Source organism: Scyliorhinus torazame, chromosome 8, assembly GCF_047496885.1.
Source record: "Scyliorhinus torazame isolate Kashiwa2021f chromosome 8, sScyTor2.1, whole genome shotgun sequence".
NCBI lineage: Eukaryota > Metazoa > Chordata > Chondrichthyes > Carcharhiniformes > Scyliorhinidae > Scyliorhinus > Scyliorhinus torazame.
The window spans coordinates 12,579,756-12,606,439 of record NC_092714.1 but is presented as its reverse complement, the minus strand read 5'-3'; the positions used below and the strand labels follow the sequence as shown (position 1 = coordinate 12,606,439).

At 50.4% G+C, this 26,684-nt stretch overlaps 2 protein-coding genes across 3 annotated transcripts in view; one reads left to right on the top strand and one right to left on the bottom strand.

The window, feature by feature from the left end:
- LOC140427643 (splicing regulator RBM11-like) overlaps positions 1-15,601 on the bottom strand; it is a 41,253-nt gene extending 25,652 nt beyond the window's left edge. Inside the window, exons 1-3 of the mRNA XM_072513090.1 lie at positions 15,402-15,601; positions 8,312-8,474; positions 3,118-3,196 (exon numbers count right to left, since the gene is read on the bottom strand). Of these exons, the coding sequence (XP_072369191.1) occupies positions 3,118-3,196; positions 8,312-8,474; positions 15,402-15,494 (335 nt within the window). The 5' untranslated portion in view covers positions 15,495-15,601. The remainder of the gene's footprint in view (positions 1-3,117; positions 3,197-8,311; positions 8,475-15,401) is intronic.
- Positions 15,602-16,133: 532 nt separating this feature from the next.
- Positions 16,134-26,684, top strand: part of LOC140427642 (stomatin-like) — an 80,796-nt gene continuing 70,245 nt past the window's right edge. For both annotated transcript variants that reach the window (XM_072513089.1, XM_072513087.1), the window contains exon 1: positions 16,134-16,273. The gene's annotated coding sequence lies outside the window, so the exon portion shown is untranslated. The remainder of the gene's footprint in view (positions 16,274-26,684) is intronic.

Genomic DNA, 26,684 nt, shown 5'->3' with positions numbered 1-26,684 from the left:
GAGGGCAAGGGGGAGAGAGGGCAAGGGGGAGAGAGGGCAAGGGGGAGAGAGGGCAAGGGGGAGAGAGGGCAAGGGGGAGAGAGGGCAAGGGGGAGAGAGGGCAAGGGGGAGAGAGGGCAAGGGGGAGAGAGGGCAAGGGGGAGAGAGGGCAAGGGGGAGAGAGGGCAAGGGGGAGAGAGGGCAAGGGGGAGAGAGGGCAAGGGGGAGAGAGGGCAAGGGGGAGAGAGGGCAAGGGGGAGAGAGGGCAAGGGGGAGAGAGGGCAAGGGGGAGAGAGGGCAAGGGGGAGAGAGGGCAAGGGGGAGAGAGGGCAAGGGGGAGAGAGGGCAAGGGGGAGAGAGGGCAAGGGGGAGAGAGGGCAAGGGGGAGAGAGGGCAAGGGGGAGAGAGGGCAAGGGGGAGAGAGGGCAAGGGGGAGAGAGGGCAAGGGGGAGAGAGGGCAAGGGGGAGAGAGGGCAAGGGGGAGAGAGGGCAAGGGGGAGAGAGGGCAAGGGGGAAGAGAGCGGAAGGAGGAAGAGAGCGGAAGGAGGAAGAGAGCGGAAGGAGGAAAGAGAGCGGAAGGAGGAAAGAGAGCGGAAGGAGGAAAGAGAGCGGAAGGAGGAAAGAGAGCGGAAGGAGGAAAGAGAGCGGAAGGGGGAGAGAGGGGAAGGGGGAGAGAGGGGAAGGGGGAAGAGAGCGGAAGGGGGAAGAGAGGGGAATGGGGAGAGAGGGGAATGGGGAGAGAGGGGAATGGGGAGAGAGGGGAATGGGGAGAGAGGGGAATGGGGAGAGAGGGGAATGGGGAGAGAGGGGTGGGGGGAGAGAGGGGAAGGGGAGAGGGGAAGGGGGAGAGAGGTGAATGGGGAGAGAAGGGAAGGGGGAAGAGAGCGGAAGGGGGAAGAGAGCGGAAGAGGAGGGAGGGGAAGGGGAGAGAGGAGAAGGGGGAGAGGGGGGATGGGGGAAGAGAGCAGAATGGGGAGAGAGGGGTATGGGGAGAGAGGGGAATGGGGAGAGAGGGGAATGGGGAGAGAGGGGAATGGGGGGAGAGGGGTGGGGGGAGAGAGGGGAAGGGGAGAGGGGAAGGGGGAGAGAGGGGAATGGGGAGAGAGGGGAAGGGGGAAGAGAGCGGAAGGGGGAGAGAGAGCGGAAGGGGGAGAGAGAGCGGAAGGGGGAGAGAGGGGAATGGGGAGAGAAGGGAAGGGGGAAGAGAGCGGAAGGGGGAAGAGAGCGGAAGGGGAGGGAGGGGAAAGGGAGAGAGGAGAAGGGGGAAAGGGGGGATGGGGGGAGAGAGCAGAAGGGAGAGAGAGGGGAATGGGGAGAGAGGGGAATGGGGAGAGAAGGGAAGGGGGAAGGGAGCGGAAGGGGGAAGAAAAGAGCGGAAGGGGGAAGAGAGCGGAAGTGGAGAGAAGGCAATGGGGAGAGAAGGGAATGGGGAGAGAGGGGAAGGGGGAGAGAGGGGAAGGGGGAGAGAGGGGAAGGGGGAGAGAGGGGAAGGGGAGAGAGGGGAATGGGGAGAGATGGAATGGGGAAAGAGGGGAAGGGGAAGAGAGCGGAAGGGGGAGAGAGGGCGGAAGGGGGAGAGATGGGAAGGGGGAGAGAGGGGAAGGGGGAAGAGAGCGGAAGGGGGAGAGAGAGCAGAAGGGGGAGAGAGAGCGGAAGGGGGAGAGAGAGCGGAAGGGGGAGTGAGGGCGGAATGGGGAGAGAGGGGAATGGGGAGAGAGGGGTGGGGGGAGGGAGGGGAAGGGGAGAGGGGAATGGGGAGAGAGAGGAAGGGGGAGAGAGGGGAAGGGGGAGAGAGGGCAAGGGGGAGAGAGGGCAAGGGGGAGAGAGGGCAAGGGGGAGAGAGGGCAAGGCGGAGAGAGGGCAAGGCGGAGAGAGGGCAAGGGGGAGAGAGGGCAAGGGGGAGAGAGGGCAAGGGGGAGAGAGGGCAAGGGGGAGAGAGGGCAAGGGGGAGAGAGGGCAAGGGGGAGAGAGGGCAAGGGGGAGAGAGGGGAAGGGGGAAGAGAGCGGAAGGGGGAGAGAGAGCGGAAGGGGGAGAGAGGGGAAGGGGGAGAGAGGGGAAGGGGGAAGAGAGCGGAAGGGGGAGAGAGGGGAATGGGGAGGGGAATGGGGAGAGAGGGGAATGGGGAGAGAGGGGTGGGGGGAGAGAGGGGAAGGGGAGAGGGGAAGGGGGAGAGAGGGGAATGGGGAGAGAAGGGAAGGGGGAAGAGAGCGGAAGGGGGAAGAGAGCGGAAGGGGAGGGAGGGGAAGGGGAGAGAGGAGAAGGGGGAGAGGGGGGATGGGGGAAGAGAGCAGAAGGGGGAGAGAGGGGAATGGGGAGAGAGGGGAAGGGGGAAGAGAGCGGAAGGGGGAAGTAAAGAGCGGAAGGGGGAAGAAAAGAGCGGAAGGGGGAAGAGAGCGGAAGGGGAGAGAAGGGAATGGGGAGAGAAGGGAATGGGGAGAGAAGGGAATGGGGAGAGAGGGGAAGGGGGAGAGAGGGGAAGGGGGAGAGAGGGGAAGGGGGAGAGAGGGGAAGGGGGAGAGAGGGGGAGGGGGAGAGAGGGGAAGGGGGAGAGAGGGGAAGGGGGGAGAGAGGGGAAGGAGGAGAGAGGGGAATTGGGAAAGAGGGGAAGGGGAAGAGAGCGGAAGGGGGAAGAGAGTGGAAGGGGAGAGAGGGGAATGGGGAGAGAAGGGAAGTGGGAAGGTAGGAAGAGGGGGAAAGATAGTGAGAGAAGAGAAGGGGAATAGGGATAGATTGTTTGTTCCTATGTCAGATTGAGAGTGTGGATGACTTCCTCTGCAAACGGCTCGATGATGCAGGGCAAGCCTGAAAGAATGCCTCCTTCCTTCGATTTTCATGTTCCTTCTCCCATCAACCATGTACCTGACCTTCAATTAGAGCCTCGGCACACACCTGAGTGACTGGGGTACTGACCGATTGACCTATGCTGGCGATCAAAGTAGCAGGGTCCTTTCCTTTCATTAATACATATTTACTCCTTTCGCTCCTAAAGGTACTGGTTCTTGCAGTCCTCATATACCAGCCTGGACAATATCACCACGTTATAGGGACAGCGGGACGTCCCATACTGAATAGTCTCTGGCACGTAGGGAAAGTGTTCACCCTGCTCTATGTAGCAATGGAAAAGGTTTGTTCTGTACCTGCTATCTTGTGGCGCTCGATACTCAGTGTTGTCCGCTCCCGGGAATGCTGTGCTTAGATCCACTGTATGAGAGCTCCCTGGAATACAGACAAACACAGCTGCCCTGATACCTTCACAAAACATATTGCTGCCGCTAAACACATAAAAGGTGGTATCAGTTACAATGTGTTGTCAAAACCATTAGCGACTATGTTTTAGTTTGTACAATGCTCTTCTTCTGTTATACGCTTACTCAAATTTGACCAACCACTCGCAAAAGCAAGTTAGAAATCCTAGTTTCATTTATGTAAAGGACTGCAACTATGATTGTACAATCAAAATGGTTTGCTCCCTCAATTTAATTAACCTCCTATGATCGAAACTAACGTTTATATACTGCAATGCACAATAACCATCGGAGAGGGACTTCCATTATCCTTTGTGTGGACAAGTGCTTCTTGACATCACCCATAGATGCCCTGGCTGAAGTTTAAGGTTATGATCTTTTGTTCCGGTCACCTCCCTCCCTTCACTGCACCCCCACTGCACCAGAGAAAATAGTTTCAATCACCCTATGAATTCCTATTATTACCTTGAACACCTCAACTTTGTCACCCCTTCAATTCCTTCACTGATGCTGAGTCAAAATCAAGGAGCGCCCTTCCTAACACCATGGATGTACCTGCACCACGTGTATTGTAGCGGTTCAAATATGCACCTCACTACCACCCTCTCAAGGGCAATTAAGGATGCGTAATAAATAACTCTGGCATTGCCAGCCACGCTCACCCCCCCTGAATAAAAACAAAATTGTATATTTAACACAAAATCTGTAGTAGTTGTAGGGGTTAACAACGGCACTCTCAATCTTGGGAGTGCTGAGGCAAACAGGAATGGTGTCAGTTAGTGTGGGTAGAGAAAGGGAGTGTGAGGGATGAATAGCTCTCTCTGTAATAAGTATCAAAGAGAGATAGGTCAGTGAAGGCCATGTCAGAGAGCTGCAGTGAGTCATGTAGAGAGAACAATAAACAAAGGATAGCAGTGGTATGCTTCCACGCTTGGGCAATGGGAGCAGTAACTTCTTTTTTACTCATTCATGGGAAGTTGCCCATCCCTAATTGCCCTTGAACTGAGTGGCGTGCTCGGCCATTTCAGAGGGCATTTAAGAGTCGACTACATTGCTGTGGATCTGGAGTCACCAGACCAGTAGGCCAGACCAGGCCAGGATGGCAGATTTCCTTCCCTACAGAACGTTGGTGAACCAGATGGGTTTCTACGACAATGGTCTCATGAACTACCACTTGACGTTTTAATTCCAGGTTTTTATTGAATTCAAATTACACCATCTACAGTGGTGGGATTAAAACCTGGGTCCCCGGAACATTAACCTAGGTCTCTGGATCATTAGTGTCCAGTGACAATACGGCCTCCCCCACTTAACATAAAGACCATCCAGCAAGGACACTAACCCCACATAGATGGAACATGCTGGTGTAGTAAATTTGGGCGAGATTTTCCGTTTGCGATCCAACAACCCCGCTGCTCCCAAAAAACAGTATGGCCGATAAAAGCCAGGTGACCCCGCTCCCTGAATCTACCCGGCTTGCAATGCCTCGCGACATCTGACGTGGTCTCGCGGGACGTTGTGATGTAAATCCCGCCCATTGTGGACAGGATCACTTTTTTTTTAGCAAATCTGCATATTAGAGCGAGACAGCTAGTCTCACTTTAATGTGTAGATTCCCGAGGTACCCGAGGCATTGGGGCCTAGCCCCTTCGCCTGGGAGACCTCGGACGAGCGCCGTTCAGCACTGATCCACACAATGAAGCAGTGGTCAGCACGTAATGTCCTCGAGGCCGTCAGGGAAAAGCAGACTGTGGAGGACGTTGGATGGTTCCCTGAGCAGACTGTCAGAGTCATCTGGCAGAACGTCTCATCACCAGAACTTACAAACAAGCACCAAGACCTAGCTTGGCTGGGGGTGAGAAGGGCCCTCCCCGTCAGAGTCTTCATGTACACCCGAAGGCTCAGCGCCGTTGCACGCTGCCCTCAGAATGGCTGTGGGGGAAATGAGACGGTCACCCACCTCCTTGTGGAATGTGCCTTTGCAAAGAAGGTTTGGAGAGAGATGCAGTGGTATTTTCAAGGTTCATCCCGAGCAGCTCTGTGACACAGGACTCTGTGCTCTACGGACTGTTTCCAGGGACACACACCGAGACAAACATCAACTGCTGCTGGAAGGTCATCAACTCGGTGAAAGACGCTCTTTGGTCTGCCTGAAACTTGCTGATCTTCCAGTGCAAAGAGCTGTCCTCGACCGAGTGTTGCAGACTGGCACATTCCAAGGTCCAGGACTAGGTGCGGAGGGACGCACTCAAGCTTGGGGCAGCTGCCGCCAAGGCGCAATGGGGAAAGACCACTGTGTAAAGTCTTACCAGCAAATGTACACCGAGGGGCGGGTAAGTGTAAACCCCCCTCGGTCTGGGTCATTAACACTCCAATGTATAAAAGAAACATGACAATGTAAATGTTTAAGAAGGAATTGTAACGTAAAGAGCGATATGTGTGTAATGTTATCAAAATTGAATGGAAGAAAGACAAGGGAATGTGTAACTCTGATGGAAATGTCCCCACAAACGGGGACCAGACGGAATGGTATTTGTGGGGGTCTCCCAGGGAAACAGAGGCCCCCAGGTGCATGCCGTCTGGGCATGGTGGTACCCTGGCAGTGCTGGTGCCTCCCAGGCACCCTAACAGTGCCAACCTGGCACTGCCAAGGTGCCGTCAAAGTGCCAAGCTCGCATTTTTTGTGCTGGGGGTGGGTGGCTTGCATGGGTGTTTGGGGGGTGGGGAACTGGGTCCCTTCAATAGTGCGTTGGTGCTGGGGGTCAATGCTCACATCGGAGGCCTCGGAGATCAGCCGCCATTTAAAAATGGATTCCTGATCTCTCGCTAAACTGAGGAGCTCCGAAACTCCTCAGTGTAGAAAATGGGGCTACATGCGGTGCCCCGCCCACATGTTCCCCACTGAGATCCTTTATTTGGCCCAAGTGGTGTTGTATAGCCATATGTTTCTTGGCACTGCGTGCGCCAGGAAACACGTGGATAAACGCGCTTGCTGTGGGACTTTGTTCCCATTTAGTAGTGTTCCCATCGGAACTGAATCACATGCAACTCGCGTTCTCACTATTGTTGCTGTTTCAACAAAATTCAGGTGATGCAAATGGGTCAGCACCCTGTCGATGTGAATTGCAAGCAATTCCCAGCCCCGCTGGTGTCAGATCCGCTTTGGCCGAAATATGCATTAAAAAAAACTGACAAGCTGGAGCTCACCACACTCTCATTCCAGCCAAGAAGGTAGCTCAGAGAAGACCTGCGCTCCCCACGTATGATTTCGGGTATTGAAGTGGACAGACTGCTCAATGCCATTGAAGATTGGAGGGGCACCCTCTTCTGCAGGGTGGGGCGGAGACTCAAACCCCCACCCCTGAACAGCACCTGACAGGAGGCAGAGGCAGTCAGTGCTGTCAGCATCATCACCAGGTCTGGCGCGCAATGCTGGAAGATAAATTATCTCCTTAGGCTGGGCACCCTGGTGGGCCTGGTCCAGATTGAAGGCGATGTAGTCCGATGCCCAGCCGAATATGGCATCCATCACAGCACAGATGCACCTGTGTGCAAAGGTTTCTGAGATTCCACACAGGTCCTTGCTCGAGCCCTGAAGTGAGCCAGATGCAGATGTTCAGGGCGACCATCACCTTAATGGCCACCGGGAGCCGGTGTCCTCCTTCAAACCCCCTCGGTGCCATCTGGCACATGGACTACTTGGTGAGCTGGAATCGGTGTGGGCACAGTCCAGCAGCTCCCCGAAGGATAGGTGCCAACGTTAATACGTTCCCTGATGCTGCACCTCCTTTGCACCACGTCCTTGGCCTGTTGAACGGCCATGACTGAGCCTTACTGGCTGGCCCCTGCCCTTCTGGGGCTGGCTCCTCTTGGGGAGGGTCCTTCCTGGGCTGGCCCTGGTGCTTTAGCCTCTGTGCATCCGCAATAGCAGCAGCGGCCAGCTAGAAAGCGAGCATAGCTGGCTGTACTCCGGAATCCATGTCTCTGTGGGCATGGAAGGGGGTGGGGGTGGGGGGGGGAGAAGAGACAGAAAATTTTAACAAGATGAGGATTCCCTTGACCATCTAAAGCCCCAAGGTTACATGGGAGGCTTTCAGAGTGTCCTTGTAGCATCTCCCGGATCTCCTGATCGTTCTCGTCGAACCAGTCTAGATCGAGACCCCGAGCGTCCCCTCGCAGGTGCAGACTGTTATTTAAGGCGGACCAGGCGCTGTGGGTATTCTGAGACTCTGGCTCATTGATCGTCGCCAAAATTGAGGTTGCTGAGATCAATGGAAGCCCCTAACATAGCATCAGCCATGGTGCAGCGAGTAGCGCTCTCATCCCTAAGTCAGTCAGAAGATGAATGGTTTAAATCCCCTTCCAGAAACCTGAGCATACAAGCCAGTCGCTCACTCCGGCCCAATACTGAGGTGTCGTCTTGTCAGAGGTGTGGTTTTCGGATGAGCTATTAAAACCAGGCTCCATCTTAAGTAGATGTAAAGAGGTCAATAAAGTACTTTGGAAGCATGGTTATTGTGGTAATTGAGGAAACAAAGCAGCCAATTTGTGCACAGCAAGCTTCCACAATTAGCATTGTGATAATGACAGATAAAGTGAGGGGCCGAGCAGGCCAGCAGGAACTCCCATGCTCTTGTTATTTGTGGAAGTTTGCTGCCATGTTTCTTACATTACAACAATAACCACACTTCCAAAGTACTTTAAAGTCTGTCAAGTGCTTTACACTGTCCACATGTATTGAAAGGAGCATTACAAATCCGAGGCTTTATTTTCAATCTGCCACCACCAGGAAAGCTCTGTATTATGGTGGCACAATTTCACTGGGCAGGGGAGGAAAGTATGTTTTCTAGTTGCAGGAGCGCTAACAACCTGGTTAAATCTCCTCCTCAACTGCTAGATTTCGCCACGGTATATAGCATTGACTGAAGGCCTCTAAACTTTCTGATCATTGGGCTGCTCTGGCAGAGAAATGGGAGCCCCTAACACAGTGCTCCACCCAACACAACAGAAATTAGGACCTCAAAAAAACCACCGGCACAAACCCGCTATGCCAGAGAATACTAAAGTGTGGAACCACATGACATACCAGAGCGATACTGCAGATTCAGAGGTCTACCGTATAACCTGATTCCGTTCAGCAAGGTGATGGCATATGGAACGGACTCGGTGTGCTTGAAGCAGACAAACCCGTAGGTCTTCTGCCGGCCATCCTTGTCTTTAGCAATGTGCACCTTGGTCAATGGTCCAGCCTGCAATCACATTAACAGCACCAGTCGTAAGGCTTACCGACATGTTAGCATTACAGAACTTTGCAGTGAAGGAGGCCATTTGGCACATTGTGCCTTTAGCTGTCTCCTGTCCAAGGAGATTTGGACAGGCACTTTAAAGGGGAAAACTTTGGAGGGCTATGGGCGAAGAGAGGACATAACAGGACCAAAGCGCCAGCACAGGCATGATGGGCTGAATGGTCATCTTCTACACTATATCGCATCATGAATCATAGAAATCCTACAGTGCAGAAGGAGGCCATTCAGCCCATCGAGTCTGCACCGACCCTTCCAAAGACCACCCTGCCTAGGCCCAATTCCCCACCCTATTCCTGAAACCCCAAAGGAACTGCCGAAGTTCCTGGCAGCCTATGGAATTTAGTATGATGTTAAATACACTGTGGATAGGTGCAATAAATGTCTGAATGTCCTCTTCCTGAAACTCTCCATACATGCAGGATTGTAGTTCCAGCTGTTGAGGAATGCAGATTTCCCCGGTGCTAACTAAAATCTGAGTCACGCTGCTCATCTCTCAGCACCTTTCTGGGACCAACAGAGGGAGCTGCCTACCAAAATCTTCCGAAGGGGAAGTATAATTCTATTGAAAAATTATTCAAATATATCATTAAATTATTACAATGGCACAGAAACAGGCAATTTGGCACAATAGTGTCATAGTATTCTGTTCCGTACTAGCCTTCTTCCACCTCCCTTCATCTAACCCCATCAATACAATTGCTATTCCTTCTCCCTTGCGTGGTTGTCTAGCTTCTCCTTAAAAACATCTCTGCTATTTGCCTCAAACACTCCCTGTTGTCTCGAGTGCCACCTTCACGACACACTCTGGGAAAAGGTGCTCTCTTTGAAAACAAAATACTGCAGCTGCACACTGCAGTGCTGAAATAAAAATAGAAACAGTTGGGAAATCTCAGCAGGTCTGGCAGCACCTGTGGAGTCGGAGTAATAATAATAATCTTTATTGTCACAAGTAGGCTTACATTAACACTGCAATGAAGTTACTGTGAAAAGCCCCCAGTCGCCACACTCCGGCGCCTGTTCGGGTACACAGAGGGAGAATTCAGAATGTCCAATTCACCTAACAGCACGTCTTTCGGGACTTGTGGGAGGAAGCCGGAGCACCCGGAGGAAACCCACGCAGACACGGGGAGAACTCGTGGACTCCGCAGTCACCCGAGCCAGGAATCAAGCTCGGGTCCCTGGCCTTGTGAAGCAACAGTGCTAACCACCGTGCTAGTTTCAAGTCCAATATAGAACCACAGAAATAATGCAGCACAGAAGGCTGCCAAGCGGCCCATCTTGTCCATGCCAAATACGACTCTGAAGAAGTCACGGCCCGAAGAAAAGTCATGTTATACTCGAACGGTTAACTCTGTTTCTTCTCCACCAGACCACGCGCTGCCACTCAACCTGCAGTTTTTCCAGCACCTTCTCTTTTGATTATGCTTCTTTAAAGTTCCTTCTTCCAGCTTTCACTGACTATCTGTGAACCCTTTCCAATCATATCTTTAGGGGGCGTTCGCCATCCAGAGTTCAAATTGACACTTGGATTTAAAATGAGGGTGCTGGGGAATTTCCAAAACAGGCACTGAAAGGTTAATTTACTCTGCTCTGTCCTGGCCACACATTCAAACCCAAACCCCGGTTTTCAGGGGTTTGGTTTTCGGGGGGTTTGGTTTTCGGGGGGGGGTTTGGTTTTCGGGGGGGGTCTGGTTTTCGGGGGGGTTTGGATTTCGGGGGGTGTTTGGATTTCGGGGGGTGTTTGGATTTCGGGGGGTTTGGATTTCGGGGGGTTTGGATTTCGGGGGGTTTGGATTTCGGGGGGTTTGGACTTCGGGGGGTTTGGACTTCGGGGGGTTTGGACTTCGGGGGGTTTGGACTTCGGGGGGTTTGGACTTCGGGGGGTTTGGACTTCGGGGGGTTTGGACTTCGGGGGGTTTGGACTTCGGGGGGTTTGGACTTCGGGGGGTTTGGACTTCGGGGGGTTTGGACTTCGGGGGGTTTGGACTTCGGGGGGTTTGGACTTCGGGGGGTTTGGACTTCGGGGGGTTTGGACTTCGGGGGGTTTGGACTTCGGGGGGTTTGGACTTCGGGGGGTTTGGACTTCGGGGGGTTTGGACTTCGGGGGGTTTGGACTTCGGGGGGTTTGGACTTCGGGGGGTTTGGACTTCGGGGGGTTTGGACTTCGGGGGGTTTGGACTTCGGGGGGTTTGGACTTCGGGGGGTTTGGACTTCGGGGGGTTTGGACTTCGGGGGGTTTGGACTTCGGGGGGTTTGGACTTCGGGGGGTTTGGACTTCGGGGGGTTTGGACTTCGGGGGGTTTGGACTTCGGGGGGTTTGGACTTCGGGGGGTTTGGACTTCGGGGGGTTTGGACTTCGGGGGGTTTGGACTTCGGGGGGTTTGGACTTCGGGGGGTTTGGACTTCGGGGGGTTTGGACTTCGGGGGGTTTGGACTTCGGGGGGTTTGGACTTCGGGGGGTTTGGACTTCGGGGGGTTTGGACTTCGGGGGGTTTGGACTTCGGGGGGTTTGGATTTCGGGGGGTTTGGATTTCGGGGGGTTTGGATTTCGGGGGGTTTGGATTTCGGGGGGTTTGGATTTCGGGGGGTTTGGATTTCGGGGGGTTTGGATTTCGGGGGGTTTGGATTTCGGGGGGTTTGGATTTCGGGGGGTTTGGATTTCGGGGGGTTTGGATTTCGGGGGGTTTGGATTTCGGGGGGTTTGGATTTCGGGGGGTTTGGATTTCGGGGAGTTTGGATTTTGGTGGTTTGGTTTTCGGGGGGTTTGGTTTTCGGGGAGTTTGGTTTTGGGGGGGTTTGGATTTTGGGGTTTTTGTTGTTCGGGGGGTTTTGGATTTTGGTGGTTTGGTTTTTGGGGTGTTTGGATTTTGGTGGTTTGGTTTTCGGGGGGTTTGGATTTTGGTGGTTTGGTTTTCGGGGGGTTTGGATTTTGGTGGTTTGGTTTTCGGGGGGTTTGGTTTTCGGGGGGTTTGGATTTCAGGGGGTTTGGTTTTGGGGGGTTTGGACTTTGGGGTTTTTGTTGTTTGGGGGGTTTTGGATTTTGGTGGTTTGGTTTTCGGGGGGTTGGATTTTGGGGGGTTTGGATTCCGGTGGTTTGGTTTTCATGAGGTTTGGTTTTCGGGGGGTTTGGTTTTCGGGGGGTTGGATTTCGGGGGGTTGGATTTCGTGGAGTTTGGATTTCGGGGGGTTTGGTTTTCGGGGGGTTTGGTTTTCGGGGGGTTTGGATTTCGGGTGGTTTGGTTTTCGGGGGGGTTTGGTTTTTGGGGGGTTTGGATTTCGGGGGAATTTGGTTTTTGGGGGGTTTGGATTTCGGGGGGTTTGGATTTCGGGGGGTTTGGTTTTCAGGGGGTTTGGTTTTTGGGGGGTTTGGATTTCGGGGGAATTTGGTTTTTGGGGGTTTGGATTTCGGGGGGTTTGGATTTCGGGGGGTTTGGATTTCGGGGGGTTTGATTTTCAAGGGGTTTGGTTTTCAGGGGGTTTGGCTGGATTTGATTTATTTAAAGTGGGGCTCTTGGGTGAAGCGAGTGAAGGGTATTTTCAGGGGGTATTTTAGGAGTTGTTTCAGGAGGTATATTAGGGGATTTGTCAGGGTATTTTCTCAGCAGGTATTTTAGGCCATGTTTTAGGTGGTGTTTTAGGGGGTATTTTGGGGGTTTTAGGGTACCTCTGGGGTATTTTGGGGAATATTTCAGAGGGTTTTCGGGTATCATAGGAAGCATATCAGAGGGGTTTCAGGATATTTCTGGGGTATTTTAGGGGGCATATCAGGGGGTTATAGGGATTTCAGGGGTATTTCCGTGGGTATTTCTGAGTGTTTTAGGGGGTGTTTTGGGGGACTAACTCGAGGCATTTATGGAGTGTTTCTGGGTATTTTAGGGGGTGGTTCTGGGTATTTTAGGGGGTGTTTCAGGGTATTTTAGGGGGTGTTTCTAGGTATTGTAGGGGGTGTTTCAGGTTATTTGAGGGGGAGTTTCTGGGTAATTTAGGGGTTGTTTCTGAGTATTTTAGGGGGTGTTTCTGAGTATTTTAGGGGGTGTTTCTTGGTATTTTAGAGGGTATTTCTGGATATTTTAGGGGGTGTTTCTGGGTATTTTAGGGGCTGTTTCTGGGTTGTTTAGGGGGTGTTTCTGGGTAGTTTAGGGGGTGTTTCTGGGTATTTTAAGGGGTGTTTCTGGGTAATTTAGGTGGTGTTTCTGGGTATTTTAGGTGGTGTTTCTGGGTATTTTAGGTGGTGTTTCTGGGTATTTTAGGGGGTATTTCTGGGTATTTTAGGGGGAGTTTCTGGGTATTTTAGGGAGCGTTTCTGTGTATTTTAGGGGGGGTGTTTGGGTATTTTAGGGGGTTTCTGGATATTTTAGGAGTGTTTCTGGGTATTTTAGAGGGTGTTTCTGGGTATTTTAGGGGGTGTTTCTTGGTATTTTAGGGGGTATTTCTGGGTATTTTAGGGGGTATTTCTGGGTATTTTAGGGGCTGTTTCTGGGTAGTTTAGGGGCTGTTTCTGGGTAGTTTAGGGGTGTTTTTGGGCATTTTAGGGGGTTTTGCTGGGTATTTTAAGGGAGTTTCTGGGTATTATAGGGGGTGTTTCCGGGTATTATAGGGGATATTTAATGGGTATATTTCTTATGTTTTTCTGGGTATTCTAGAGGGGGGTTTTCTGGGTTAGTTTAGGGGGTATTTTCTGAGTATTTTGGGTGTTTCTGGTGTATTTTATGGGGTATTTTCATTGCGTTTTATGAGGTATTTTGGGGGTAATTCTGGATGTGTTTCTGGGTATTTTATGAGGTTGTTTAGGGGTATTTCTGGGTATTTGAGGGGGTATATTTCTGGTGTATTTTCTGGGTATTATAGGCGGTATTTTCTGGGTGTTTTATGAGGTATTTCTGGGTGTTTATTGAGGTATTTTCTGGGTGTTTTATGAGGTATTTTCTGGGTGTTTTAGGGGGTATTTCTGGGTGTTTTCTGGGTGTTTTATGAGGTATTTTCTGGGTGTTTAATGAGGTATTTTCTGGGTGTTTTATGAGGTATTTCTGGGTGTTTATTGAGGTATTTTCTGGGTGTTTTATGAGGTATTTCTGGGTGTTTATTGAGGTATTTTCTGGGTGTTTTAGGGGGTATTTCTGGGTGTTTTCTGGGTGTTTTATGAGGTATTTTCTGGGTGTTTAATGAGGTATTTTCTGGGTGTTTTATGAGGTATTTCTGGGTGTTTATTGAGGTATTTTCTGGGTGTTTTATGAGATATTTTCTGGGTGTTTTATGAGGTATTTTCTGGGTGTTTTATGAGGTATTTTCTGGGTGTTTATTGAGGTAATTTCTGGGTGTTTTAGGGGGTATTTCTGGGTGTTTATTGAGGTATTTTCTGGGTGTTTATTGAGGTATTTCTGGGTGTTTTGGGGGGTATTTCTGGGTGTTTTATGAGGTATTTTCTGGGTGTTTTGGGGGGTATTTCTGGGTGTTTTATGAGGTATTTTCTGGGTGTTTTAGGGGGTATTTCTGGGTGTTTTATGAGGTATTTTCTGGGTGTTTTAGGGGGTATTTCTGGGTGTTTATTGAGGTATTTTCTGGGTGTTTATTGAGGTATTTCTGGGTGTTTTGGGGGGTATTTCTGGGTGTTTATTGAGGTATTTTCTGGGTGTTTATTGAGGTATTTTCTGGGTGTTTTAGGGGGTATTTCTGGGTGTTTTATGAGGTATTTCTGGGTGTTTATTGAGGTATTTTCTGGGTGTTTTAGGGGGTATTTCTGGGTGTTTTATGAGGTATTTTCTGGGTGTTTATTGAGGTATTTTCTGGGTGTTTTAGGGGGTATTTCTGGGTGTTTTAGGGGGTATTTCTGGGTGTTTATTGAGGTATTTCTGGGTGTTTTAGGGGGTATTTCTGGGTGTTTTAGGGGGTATTTCTGGGTGTTTATTGAGGTATTTTCTGGGTGTTTATTGAGGTATTTCTGGGTGTTTTAGGGGGTATTTCTGGGTGTTTATTGAGGTATTTTCTGGGTGTTTTAGGGGGTATTTCTGGGTGTTTTAGGGGGTATTTCTGGGTGTTTATTGAGGTATTTTCTGGGTGTTTATTGAGGTATTTCTGGGTGTTTTAGGGGGTATTTCTGGGTGTTTTAGGGGGTATTTCTGGGTGTTTTATGAGGTATTTCTGGGTGTTTTAGGGGGTATTTCTGGGTGTTTATTGAGGTATTTCTGGGTGTTTTAGGGGGTATTTCTGGGTGTTTATTGAGGTATTTTCTGGGTGTTTTAGGGGGTATTTCTGGGTGTTTATTGAGGTATTTTCTGGGTGTTTTAGGGGGTATTTCTGGGTGTTTATTGAGGTATTTCTGGGTGTTTTAGGGGGTATTTCTGGGTGTTTTAGGGGGTATTTCTGGGTGTTTTAGGGGGTATTTCTGGGTGTTTATTGAGGTATTTCTGGGTGTTTATTGAGGTATTTTCTGGGTGTTTTAGGGGGTATTTCTGGGTGTTTATTGAGGTATTTTCTGGGTGTTTTAGGGGGTATTTCTGGGTGTTTATTGAGGTATTTCTGGGTGTTTTAGGGGGTATTTCTGGGTGTTTATTGAGGTATTTCTGGGTGTTTTAGGGGGTATTTCTGGGTGTTTTAGGGGGTATTTCTGGGTGTTTATTGAGGTATTTCTGGGTGTTTTAGGGGGTATTTCTGGGTGTTTATTGAGGTATTTCTGGGTGTTTTATGAGGTATTTCTGGGTGTTTTAGGGGGTATTTCTGGGTGTTTATTGAGGTATTTTCTGGGTGTTTTAGGGGGTATTTCTGGGTGTTTATTGAGGTATTTTCTGGGTGTTTTAGGGGGTATTTCTGGGGGTATCTCTGGGTTATTTACCCACTGTAGCTCCACAGTTTTTAATTAATTTGGCCTTTTACCTGCAGGAAGAGCTCGAACAGGATCTCCTCCCGGGTGCTGCTGTCCAGATTCCCCACAAATATCGTCCTGTCCGCTTCGTCCTGTTTACTCATGGCCCCGGGCCGGCGTCGCTCACTCTCCGGCTCACCATCAACCCACAACCCGAGGCCGCACTGCCATCCTCCCCGCTCGGCTGCAGAGCCAAAACCGGCAACGCTCCCAGCCACGGGGGGCGCTGCGCCCGGAGGACCAGCTCTCAGCGCGGTGGGGACCTCCCAGCCACAGGGGGCGCTGCGCTCGGAGGATCAGCTCACAATCAGCGGAGTGGGGAACTCCCAGCCACAGGGGGCGCTGCGCCCGGAGGATCAGCTCACAATCAGTGGGGTGGGAAACCCCCAGCCACAGGGGGCGCTGCGCCCGGAGGAACAGCTCACAATCGGCGGAGTGGGGAACTCCCAGCCACAGAGGGCGCTGCGCCCGGAGGACCAGCTCTCAGCGCGGTGGGGAACTCCCAGCCACAGGGGGCGCTGCGCCCGGAGGATCAGCTCACAATCAGCGGGGTGGCCAACTCCCAGCCACAGGGGGCGCTGGCCCGGAGGATCAGCTCACAATCAGCGGGGTGGGCAACTCCCAGCCACAGGGGGCGCTGCGCCTGGAGGATCAGCTCACAAACAGCGGGATGGGGAACTCGCAGCCACAGGGGGCGGTGCCGCCGGAGGACCAGCTCACAGCGGGGTGTATGGACTCCCAGCCGCAGGGGGCGCTGCCACCGGAGGACTGAGCAGGGCGCCAGCGTGGAGCAGGCCCGCCGGTGGGAAAAGCCGGCTGAAGTCCCCCTGATGGGCAGAGCGGCCGTGCCCAGAGGAGCCAGCGGAATATTAGCGGGGCCGAGGTGAAGTAGCCGTGAATAGGCGCTGAAGCCGGGAAACGCAGCTGTAAAAATGCAGCAAACTCCCAGCCGGCAGGGGGCGGTATTGTTGGATGGTTCTGGGTGGCGTTAGCAGCGAAAGAGGCCTTTCGGCCCATCGTGCCTGTGTCAGCCATCACCAGCAACCGTTTAGCACAGGGCTAAATCGCTGGCTTTGAAAGCAGGCCAGCAGCACGGTTCAATTCCCGTACCGGCCTCCCCAAACAGGCGCCGGAATGTGGCGACTAGGGGCTTTTCACAGTAACTTCATTTGAAGCCTACTTGTGACAATAAGTGATTTTCATTCTCCAGCGCTTGGAACTGCTCTGGCACGTCAATTGCTCATCTAAATGTTACTTGAATGTTGTGAGGGTTCCCGCCTCCACCACCCTCTCAGGCAGCGAGTTCCAGATCCCACCACCCTCTGGGTGCAAATGTCGTTCCTCACATCCCCTCCAAACCTCCTGACCGTCAATCTAACCCCCCTGGGTTAGGTTTAGGTTTAGATAAAGGATCTGGATCGGCGCAGGCTGGAAGGGCCGAAGGGCCTGTTCCTGAGCTGTAATTTTCTTTGGTCTTTAGCATTTAAGATGCATCTAGACCGATATATGGGTACTGACTCCTCAACAAAGGGGAAACAATTTTTCCTGTCACTCTCCCTTATCATTAATATGTGCACTTTGATCAGATTCTCCCCCCCCCCCCCCCCCGCCAACTCTGGCCCACCTGATAAGGACAAGAATCACAGCGGCAGGGACCCGGGTTCAATTGCGGCCTTGGCTGACAGCGTGGAGTTTGCACATTCTCCCCGTGTTGGCGAGGGTTTTCTCCGGGTGCTCCTTAATCACCTTCTCTAGCTGTCCTGCTGTCTTCAGCGATCTGTGGACATGCAGCCCAAGACCCCCTGGTCCTCTGTACTTCCTAGGGTCCTACCATTCATCGTGTATTCCCTTGCCTTGCTCGTCCTCCCAAAACGCACTGCCTCACACTTTTCAGGGTTAAATTTCATTTGCCACTGTTCTCACCAGCTCATCTGTCTCGTCCTGTAATCTAAGGCTTTCCTCACTATTTACCACACCACCAATATTTGTGTCAATTACGAACTCACTGATTGTACTTCCTACATTCATGTCCAGATCATTCATGTACATTACAAACAGCATTGGTCCATGTGAAACTCCACTGGACACGGTCTTCCTTTGATTGTCACTTTCTGCCTCCACTCACAAAGCAAATTTTGGATCCATTTTGCCAAATTGCTCTGGATCACACAGGCTCTTCACCAGTGTCCCATGCAAGGCCTTTTCAGAAACCCGTATGGACCATATTAACTGCACCACTCTCATCTAAACACCTGGTCACCTCAAAAAATACAATCACTTTGACAAAGCATGCTGACTATCCTTGATTAATCCTTGCCTCCCCACATGCAGATTAATTTTGTCCATTAGAACTTTTTTCAATAAGTTCTCTGGACTTATTGCTCCCACTCTTAACCTTTACAGGACCATGTTAACCCTGTACTCTCTTTCCTTTTTGAATTAATCCCACTGCTCTGATGTAGATTTTCCTACATTAGCTGTTCCCAGTTGAACAAAGAGCAATACAGCACAAGAATAGGCCCTTTGGCACTCCAACCGGTCATGATACTACCCTTTGCCAAAACCCTCAGACCTCCTTTGTGCTGTATCCCTCCAAACCCATCCTATCCATGTGTTTGTCAAGATGCCTTTTGACCGACGTTAATGTATCTGCTTCCACAACCTCCCCTGGCAACGCGTTCCAGGCACTCACCACCCTCTGTGTAAAAAAAAAAAAAAAAAAAAAAACCTGCCTCGCATATCTCCTCTAAACTTGGCCCCATGGACCTTAAACCTGTGCCCCCTGGTAACTGACCCCTCCACCCTGGGAAAGAGTGCCTGCCCATCCACTCTATCCATGCCCCTCATAATCTTGTAGACCTTTATCAGGTCACCCCTCAACCTGCGTGGTTCTAATGAAAACAGTTGAGTCTATTCAGACTCTCCATATAGCTAACACCCTCCAGGCCAGGCAACATCCTGGTAAACCTCTGCATCCTCTCCAGAGCCTCCACATCCTTCTGACAGTGTGGCAACCAGAATTGTGCACAATATTCCAAGTGTGGCCTTACCAAGGTTCTATACAACTGTAGCATGACTTGTTTTTATACTCGATGCCCTGTCCAATGAAGACAAACATTCTTGACTTTGGCCTGATTCTGTCTTATCCTATTGGCCTTCCCCAATTCAGATCCTTTATTTCCGGCCCATCTTTGTCCCGTTCCATTACTGCCTTAAACCCTACTGAGTTATGGTCGCTGTCACCAAAATGCTCCCCCACTGAAACTTCTACCACTTGCTCGCTTGGATAAGTTGCTGCCATTTTGAATGATTGGTCGCAAGCTCCTCCCAGTCATTGATGTCAATACCGCCGTGCTTCAAGGAGAACTTCAGGGTGTTTTTGAAGGTATTTCTTGGTCCTCCCCAAGAACATTGGCCATTTGAGAGTTAAGAAAACAGAACCCGGCGAGAAAAATGGTTATTGGCCACCCGGACGCAGCGTCAACTCCATCGAAGTCGCTTATGTTTTACCCAAATGTTTGTGGAGCTGGCTTCAAGAAGGTCACGAGTGTTTGTTGAATGGTCCTCCCAGTGAATGTGGAGGGTGCGGTGAAGACACTGATGGTGGAATTTCTCTAACGCTCTCATGTTTCACTGTTGCACTGCCAAGATTTAACTGCAGAACGGGAGTGGAGTGAAGACAGCTGTTCTGCACACTGTGACTTCTGTTGACTTGCTCAGGTTTTTGTTGTCGTACATTTCACTTGTGTTCCAGAAACTGACCTGCCCTTTTAGGTCTTGAAGGCCTTTCTTTTTTTTTAAAAATATATTTTATTGAAATTTTTTTCCCTGAGCAACATTTTTCCCGCTTACAAAACAAGCGAAACGATAACAGTAACAAAACAGAAATTTTAAAACTTTTTAACAATAGTAATAATAGTAGTAATAATATACAAGTAACAAAACCTCGTACTCTATTGCCCTATACTCAACTGCCTCCACCCCCCCTCCCCCCTGGGTTGCTGCTGCTGGTCATCCGTCTTCCCTCTAACGTTCCCCTAGGTAGTCGAGAAATGGCTGCCACCGCCTGGTGAATCCTTGAGCCGATCCTCTCAGGGCAAACTTTATCTGCTCCAGTTTAATAAACCCCGCCATATCGTTTACCCAGGCCTCCAGTCCGGGGGGTTTCGCCTCCTTCCACATGAGTAGGATCCTGCGCCGGGCTACGAGGGACGCAAAGGCCACAACATCGGCCTCTTTCGCCTCCTGCACTCCCAGCTCTTCCGCAACTCCAAATAGAGCTAACCCCCAGCCTGGTTTGACCCGGGCCTTCACCACCTGCGAAATCACTCCCGTCACTCCCTTCCAATACCCTTCCAGTGCTGGGCACGCCCAAAACATATGTGCATGGTTTGCCGGGCTCCCGCCACACCTCCCACATTTGTCCTCCACTCCAAAGAACCTGCTCAATCTTGCCCCCGTTATGTGTGCTCTATGTAGCACCTTAAATTGAATCAGGCTAAGCCTGGCGCATGAGGAAGAGGAATTTACCCTGCTTAGGGCATCAGCCCACATACCCTCCTCTATCTCCTCCCCTAATTCTTCTTCCCACTTTCTTTTTAGTTCGCCCACCGACTCCTCCCCCTCTTCCCTCATCTCTCTATAAATCTCTGACACCTTGCCCTCTCCGACCCACACCCCTGAAAGCACCCTGTCCTGTATCCCCTGTGTCGGGAGCCGCGGAAATTCCCTCACCTGTTGTCTAGTAAACGCCCTCACCTGCATATATCTCAAGAAATTCCCCTGGGGTAACATACTTTTCCTCCAGTGCTCCCAAGCTCGCAAATGTCCCATCTATGAATAAATCTCCCACCTTCCTAATTCCCAACTGGTACCAGCTCTGAAATCCTCCATCCATTCTTCCTGGGGCGAACCTATGGTTGTTCCTGATAGGGGACCCCACCAGGGCTCCCCGCACCCCTCTCTGTCGCCTCCACTGTCCCCATATGTTCAGTGTTGCCGCCACCACCGGGTTCGTGGTGTACTTTTTCGGTGAGAACGGTAGCGGCGCCGTCACCAGCGCCTCTAGATTCGTCCCTTTACAGAACCTTCTCTCCAGCCTTTTCCACGCCGCTCCCTCACCCTCCATCATCCATCTACGTATCATTGCCACATTGGCGGCCCAATAATAATCTCCCAAGTTCGGTAGTGCTAGTCCTCCTCTGTCCCTACTGCGCTGCAGGAACCCCCTCCTTACTCTCGGAACTTTCCCTGCCCACACAAAGCTCGTAATGCTCCTATCTATTTTATTAAAAAAGGTCCTGGTGATTAAAATAGGGAGACATTGAAATACAAATAAGAACCTCGGGAGGACCATCTTGAAGGCCTTTCTAACATGGGAACATAACAGTTAGGAGCAGACTGGGGCCATTCAGCCCCTCGAGCCTGCTCCACAATTCAATCAGATCATGGCTGATCTCTTCCTGGTCTCAAAGCCACTTCCCTACCTGTTCCCCATATCCCTTTAACCCATTTTTTAAATCATTGTATTCCAAGGATTTCCATTATTCTCTATTTTTGACTGATTTTCCGTCATGAACTGATTTAATTTCTGGACAATTATATCCTGCCATAGCAAACACTCAGTAATCTAGCAGGGAGGCCCTCCCATCGCTAGGAGTGTTATTCATTTAAGCACAGGTATGATTGGCTGATAGGGGCCCTGTCATTCAATGGATTATGCTGCCTCGGTATTGGGGTTGTAAAATATGTAAGCAGAGAGGGTCTGCTGAAAGGGACCTGGGCTACATCAAAGCAACATGGGCAGCACGGTAGCACAAGTGGATAGCACTGTGGCTTCACAGCGCCAGGGTCCCAGGTTCGATTCCCCGCCGGGTGACTGTCTGTGCGGAGTCTGCACGTTCCCCCCGTGTGTGCGTGGGTTTCCTCCGGGTGCTCCGGTTTCCTCCCACAGTGCAAAGACGTGCAGGTTAGGTGGATTGGCCATGATAAATTGCCCTTAGTGACCAAAAAAGGTTAGATGGGGTTATTGGGTTACGGGGATAGGGTGGAAGTGAGGACTTAGATGGGTCGGTGCAGACTCGATGGGCCAAATGGCCTCCTTTTGCACTGTATGTTCTATGTTCTATATCACAAAACAAGCATCGGCTGGTAAGCCTAACTTGCTCCACCTTGGTGTTTATCATCCTCGCAAGCAGCATGGGCTAAACTCTGACTTCAACTTGAATATTGCCAGAACTTGGCCCAGTTGGCGGGTGTCTTTCTGTCAAATGGCTCTGCTGAGCAAGACAGGGTTGCCTCAACCCAACAGGGTGTGATGTCTGGGGAGGATTGTCAAATGTTACCTCCCTGCCACAGGGTGGTGCTGTCTGTGGAGGACCTGAAGTCATCAACTGCAAGCAACAGGGTGCGCTATCTTTGGAGGACTTGAAGTCATGAACTGCAAGCAACAGGGTGCACTGTCAGGGGAGGACCTGAAGTCATTAACTAAGCAACAGGAAGCGCTGTTAGCGATGATTGGAAGGGGTGAGAATTTTCCCACCAGCAGTGTGGTACTGCCAGAAACTGCTGAAGCTATTGTTTCCCTTTTCAGACGCTCAGTGAGACTTTGTATTTCTAGAATTCACCCAGTTAATTTGCTGACCCACTTATAGATCAGAAAATCAGAATAGTTGCAGCACAGAGAGAGGCCATTTGGCCAATCAAGCATCGGCTGCGTCTCTTCAAAAGCAATTGAACCCTGTCCTCCGAGTCTGGCAGTGTTTTTCTTCAATATTATTCAATGTGCTTTCAGAAAGCAGAACTGAATGTGCCTTCTCCACACTCTCAGTTATTCATGGTTTGTATTGTATTAACTTGTTTGCATAAAAAATCCGACTCTGTGCTGACAGACTGAATTAGATGGGTTTTTGATGGATCAGGGAGTCGAAGGTTATGGCAGTGGTAGAGGGGCCAGACAGGAGAGTGGAGTTGAGAGCACACTCCGAGCAGCCGTGATCCTATTAGAATGGTTGAGCAGGCTCGAAGGCGAAATGGTCTACTCCTGCTCCCAGCACCTGTGTTCCTATGTTTCTATCTGTGTTCCTCCCACTCTGCCCTCTTGCATGGTCCCTGACTTCCATCGCTCCAGCATTGCTTGCCATGCTTTCAGCTGTCTGAACCCCCCACAAGCTCCAAACTTCCCTCCCTGAGGCTCAGTCGGTACCAAGATGTAGATCCATTTCCGGATATCAAGGGATGTGGGGATGGTGTGGGTAAATGGCGCTGAGGCAGAGGATCGGCCATGATCGAGTGAATGGTGGAGTAGGCTTCAGGGGCCGAAATCCTTCTCCCGTTCCTATTTCTAAAGCTCTCTGCCCTCTTTCCTCCTTTAAGACCCTCCTTCAAATCCATCTCTTTGGCCAAGTGTGCTGGCACCTGATTGAATATCTCCCAAGGCTTGGTGCGGATGTTGTTTGGTAACACTCCTGCAAAATGAGCGGATGTGGTAATTAGATCAGCTGAGGGAAAGAATAGAACGTTACTGAGGTTAAATATGAAGCACTGCACACGGCAAAACAAATGGAAACTCGAGGATGTGGAGCGGTAATTGCATTTATTATTTATTCAATGGATCATTTCAGAGAGTGAGTAAAGTGCCATTTGTTTTCTGTAATGGCACAGCTAAGTTGACGCACAATGTAAAAGAGTGAGGAGCTGTTTGTCTTATGTGGGCCAATCTGTGTCCTGCTGCTTTCAACCTGGCGAATACGATGATTTAAAACTGTCTTTGAATTGCATATGCAACTTGAGTTGCCAACTTTGGTTGCAAATCTTCCTGGATGTTTTGTCATGTGATGGGCAGCACGGTAGCATTGTGGATAGCACAATTGCTTCACAGCTCCAGGGTCCCAGGTTCGATTCCCGGCTTGGGTCACTGTCTGTGCGGAGTCTGCACGTCCTCCCCGTGTGTGCGTGGGTTTCCTCCGGGTGCTCCGGTTTCCTCCCACAGCCCAAAGATGTGCAGGTTAGGTGGATTGGCCATGATAAATTGCCCTTAGTGTCCAAAATTGCCCTTCGTGTTGGGTGGGGTTACTGGGTTATGGGGATAGGGTGAAGGTGTTGACCTTGGGTAGGGTGCTCTTTCCAAGAGCCGGTGCAGACTCGATGGGCCGAATGGCCTCCTTCTGCTCTGTAAATTCTATGATCTATGATCTTCCGCTTCTAACAATCCCATCAGTCTTTCCATCTAATTTTTTTGAATGACTTTCCTCAGAGTTTTATGAAAGGGAAATCATGTTTAACCAATTGACAGGAGTTCTGTGAAGGGCTGGGGATAAAGGGGAACCGGTGGATGTACCGTAATTAGATTTCTAGATAAGGTACCACATCAAAGGTTCCTGCGGGAAAATCATAGCTCATGGTGTAGGGGGGGGGGGGGGGGTAACATATTGGCTTGGATAGTTGGGTGGCTAGCTAACAGGATACAGTTGGCACAAATAGGTCCTTTTCCTGTTTGGCAAGACGTGACGAGTGGTGTGCCACAGGGATTAGTGCTGGGGCTTCAACTTGTTGAATGGAAATGGAATGGAATGGAAATTGCTTATTGTCACAAGGGGCTGGTTTAGCACACTGGGCTAAATCGCTGGCTTTTAAAAAGCAGACCAAGGCAGGCCAGCAGCATGGTTCAATTCCCGTACCAGCCTCCCCGAACAGGCGCCGGAATGTGGCGACCAGGGGCTTTTCACAGTAACTTCATTTGAAGCCTGCTTGTGACAATAAGCGATTTTCATTTCATTTCATTTCAAGTAGGCTTCAAAATGAAGTTACTGTGAAAAGCCCCTAGTCGCCACATTCCGGCACCTGTTCGGGGAGGCTGGTACGGGAATTGAACCTGTGCTGCTGGCCTTGTTCTGCTTTACAAACCCACTGTGCTAAACCAGCCCCACTTGTTAAGAATTTATAGAAGTGATTTGGAGGAAAGGACTGAAGGTTGCTCAATTTGCTGATGACACAGTGATAGGCAGGAACGTAAATTGTGACAAAGATGTGAAGAGGCTACAAAGGGACAGCAATAGGTTAAGCCAGTGGGCAAGGTTCTGGCAAATAGAGTATCGTGCGGCAATTGTGAAATTCTCAATGTTGACAGGAAGAATTAACAGTATGCTTATTGTCTAAATAGTGAGAGATTGCAGAGGTCTGAGATTCAGAGGGATCTGGGTGTGTTAATGAATCACAAAAGACTACCGTGCAGGTAAAGCAAGTAATTAAGAAAGTTAAGAAGATGTTAATGTTTAATGTGAGGGGAATTAAACAAAAAAGCAGGGAGGTTATGCTTCAGCACTAGTGAGACCACATCTGGTGGACTGTATATAGTATTGGTATCTTTATTTAAGGAAAGATGTTAATGCGTTACAAGCAGTTCAGAGAATATTTACCAGACGAACACCAGGAATGGGCGGGTTGTGTTATGTGGAAAGGTAGGACGGGCTAGTCTTGTATCCACTGTAGTTTAGCGGAGGAACAGGCAACTTAATCGAAACCTATAAGATCCCGAGGGATCTTGACAGGGCGGATGTGGAGAGGATGTTTCCTCTTGATCATAGAATCCCGACAGCGTAGAAGGAGGCCATCCGGCCCATCGAGTCTATTCTTGTTGGAGAAATTAGAACTAGAAGCCACTGTTTAAAAAATAAAGGGTGGCTCATTTAAGACCGAGATTGGGAGAATATTTTTGTCTCGGAGGGTTGTGAGTCTTTGAAAAGACAGTGGAGGCAGAGTATTTGAAATTTCTTATGGCAGAGATCGATCGATTCTCGATAAGCAAGGGGGGAGGGGGTGGAAGGCAGGAAGGAATGTGAGGTTGGGATTGCAATCAGATCTAATTGGGGGGTTCCCAGACTGGGGTCAGCAGTCCCACGCGGCCATCACGTGACTGGCAAACGCCGGTTCGGAAGGAGCAATTGACCAATTTTCAAAAATGATTACAGCAATCAATTCCAACCATAGGCTAAAGAAGGAGCCCTGTCAGTGCTGGCCGCAAATCTGTAACAGTTCCTAACAGCTCAGCTGGTCAGCTGGGAGAATCGACTTTACGTTGAGGACATTCCCGATGTGAGCACTAACCACATGAGCGGCACAAGAGGCAATGGGAACATTTTGAGCTCCAATCAGCAACGGATTTGTGCAGCAATGAAATGGGCCAATCAGAGCAAGGCCTCTTGCATCCCTGGATGCTGATAGGCTGACTAATCAAACTGTCAGCGCTGTCAGTGATCCAAGAAGCTTTTCGCTGATTGGCCCATTTGATTTCCTCCATCTCGCTGTTGTTGGGCGGAATGGGGCTGGTTTAGCACACTGGGCTAAATAGCTGGCTTCTAAAGCAGACTGAGGCAGGCCAGCAGTGTGGGTTCAATTCCCGTACCAGCCTGCCCGAACAGGCGCCGAAATGTGGCGACTAGGGGCTTTTCACAGTAACTTCATTTGAAACCTACTTGTGACAATAAGTCATTTTCATTTTCGAAAGGCCAGGCAGCCCACAGTGAGAACGTTGCCGGCAGCAAAAAAGAGGCGACGAGAAGCGGAGGGACTTCCGGAAAGGAACAGGAGGGATTGAGCCTCGGGGAGAATTGTGTGTGTGTGCGTGCGGATGAGTGTGTGTGTGCGTGTGTGAGGTAGGATGGTGAGTGAAAGATGTGAGTGAATGTGAGAAAGAGACGTGAGTGTGTGTGAGGGACCAAGGTGAGTGTGTGTCTGTGTGAGGGAGAGAGATGAGAGGTGCATACGTCCCTAATGAGAATCTGCTTTCCAGCATCACTCACTCCTCACGTTAAAAATGACAAAAAATGAAACTTAAGTATTTTTTAAATGATTACCAGATCACCCACTCCTAAAGTGGGCACTACTTCCACAGGGTAACGTTAAGGAGCCATGGGAGGGTAGCATGGCCAGGGGCTAATGTGAGGGGCGGCACGATGAATGTATTTGTGAATTTGTGCCTCTTCCTAATCCTAATCCAAGGGGCTGGTTTAGCTCACTGGGCTAAATCGCTGGCTTTTACAGCAGACCAAGGCAGGCCAGCAGCACGTGAAGTAACTTCATTGAAGCCTACTTGTGACAATAAGCGATTTTCATTTCATTCATTTCATTTATGCATAGATACAGCTAGAAAAGACCTGTTTACATCTGATTGCTGCGTTTGTGCCTATTTTGCGGCAAAAAGGGTCATTGACATGAGAATGCTTGGGGTTCCTCAATGCATTTGGGCGATCAGTAGGGGTTCCTGCTCTAATTGAACAGCGGTGCAGTTTTGAGTG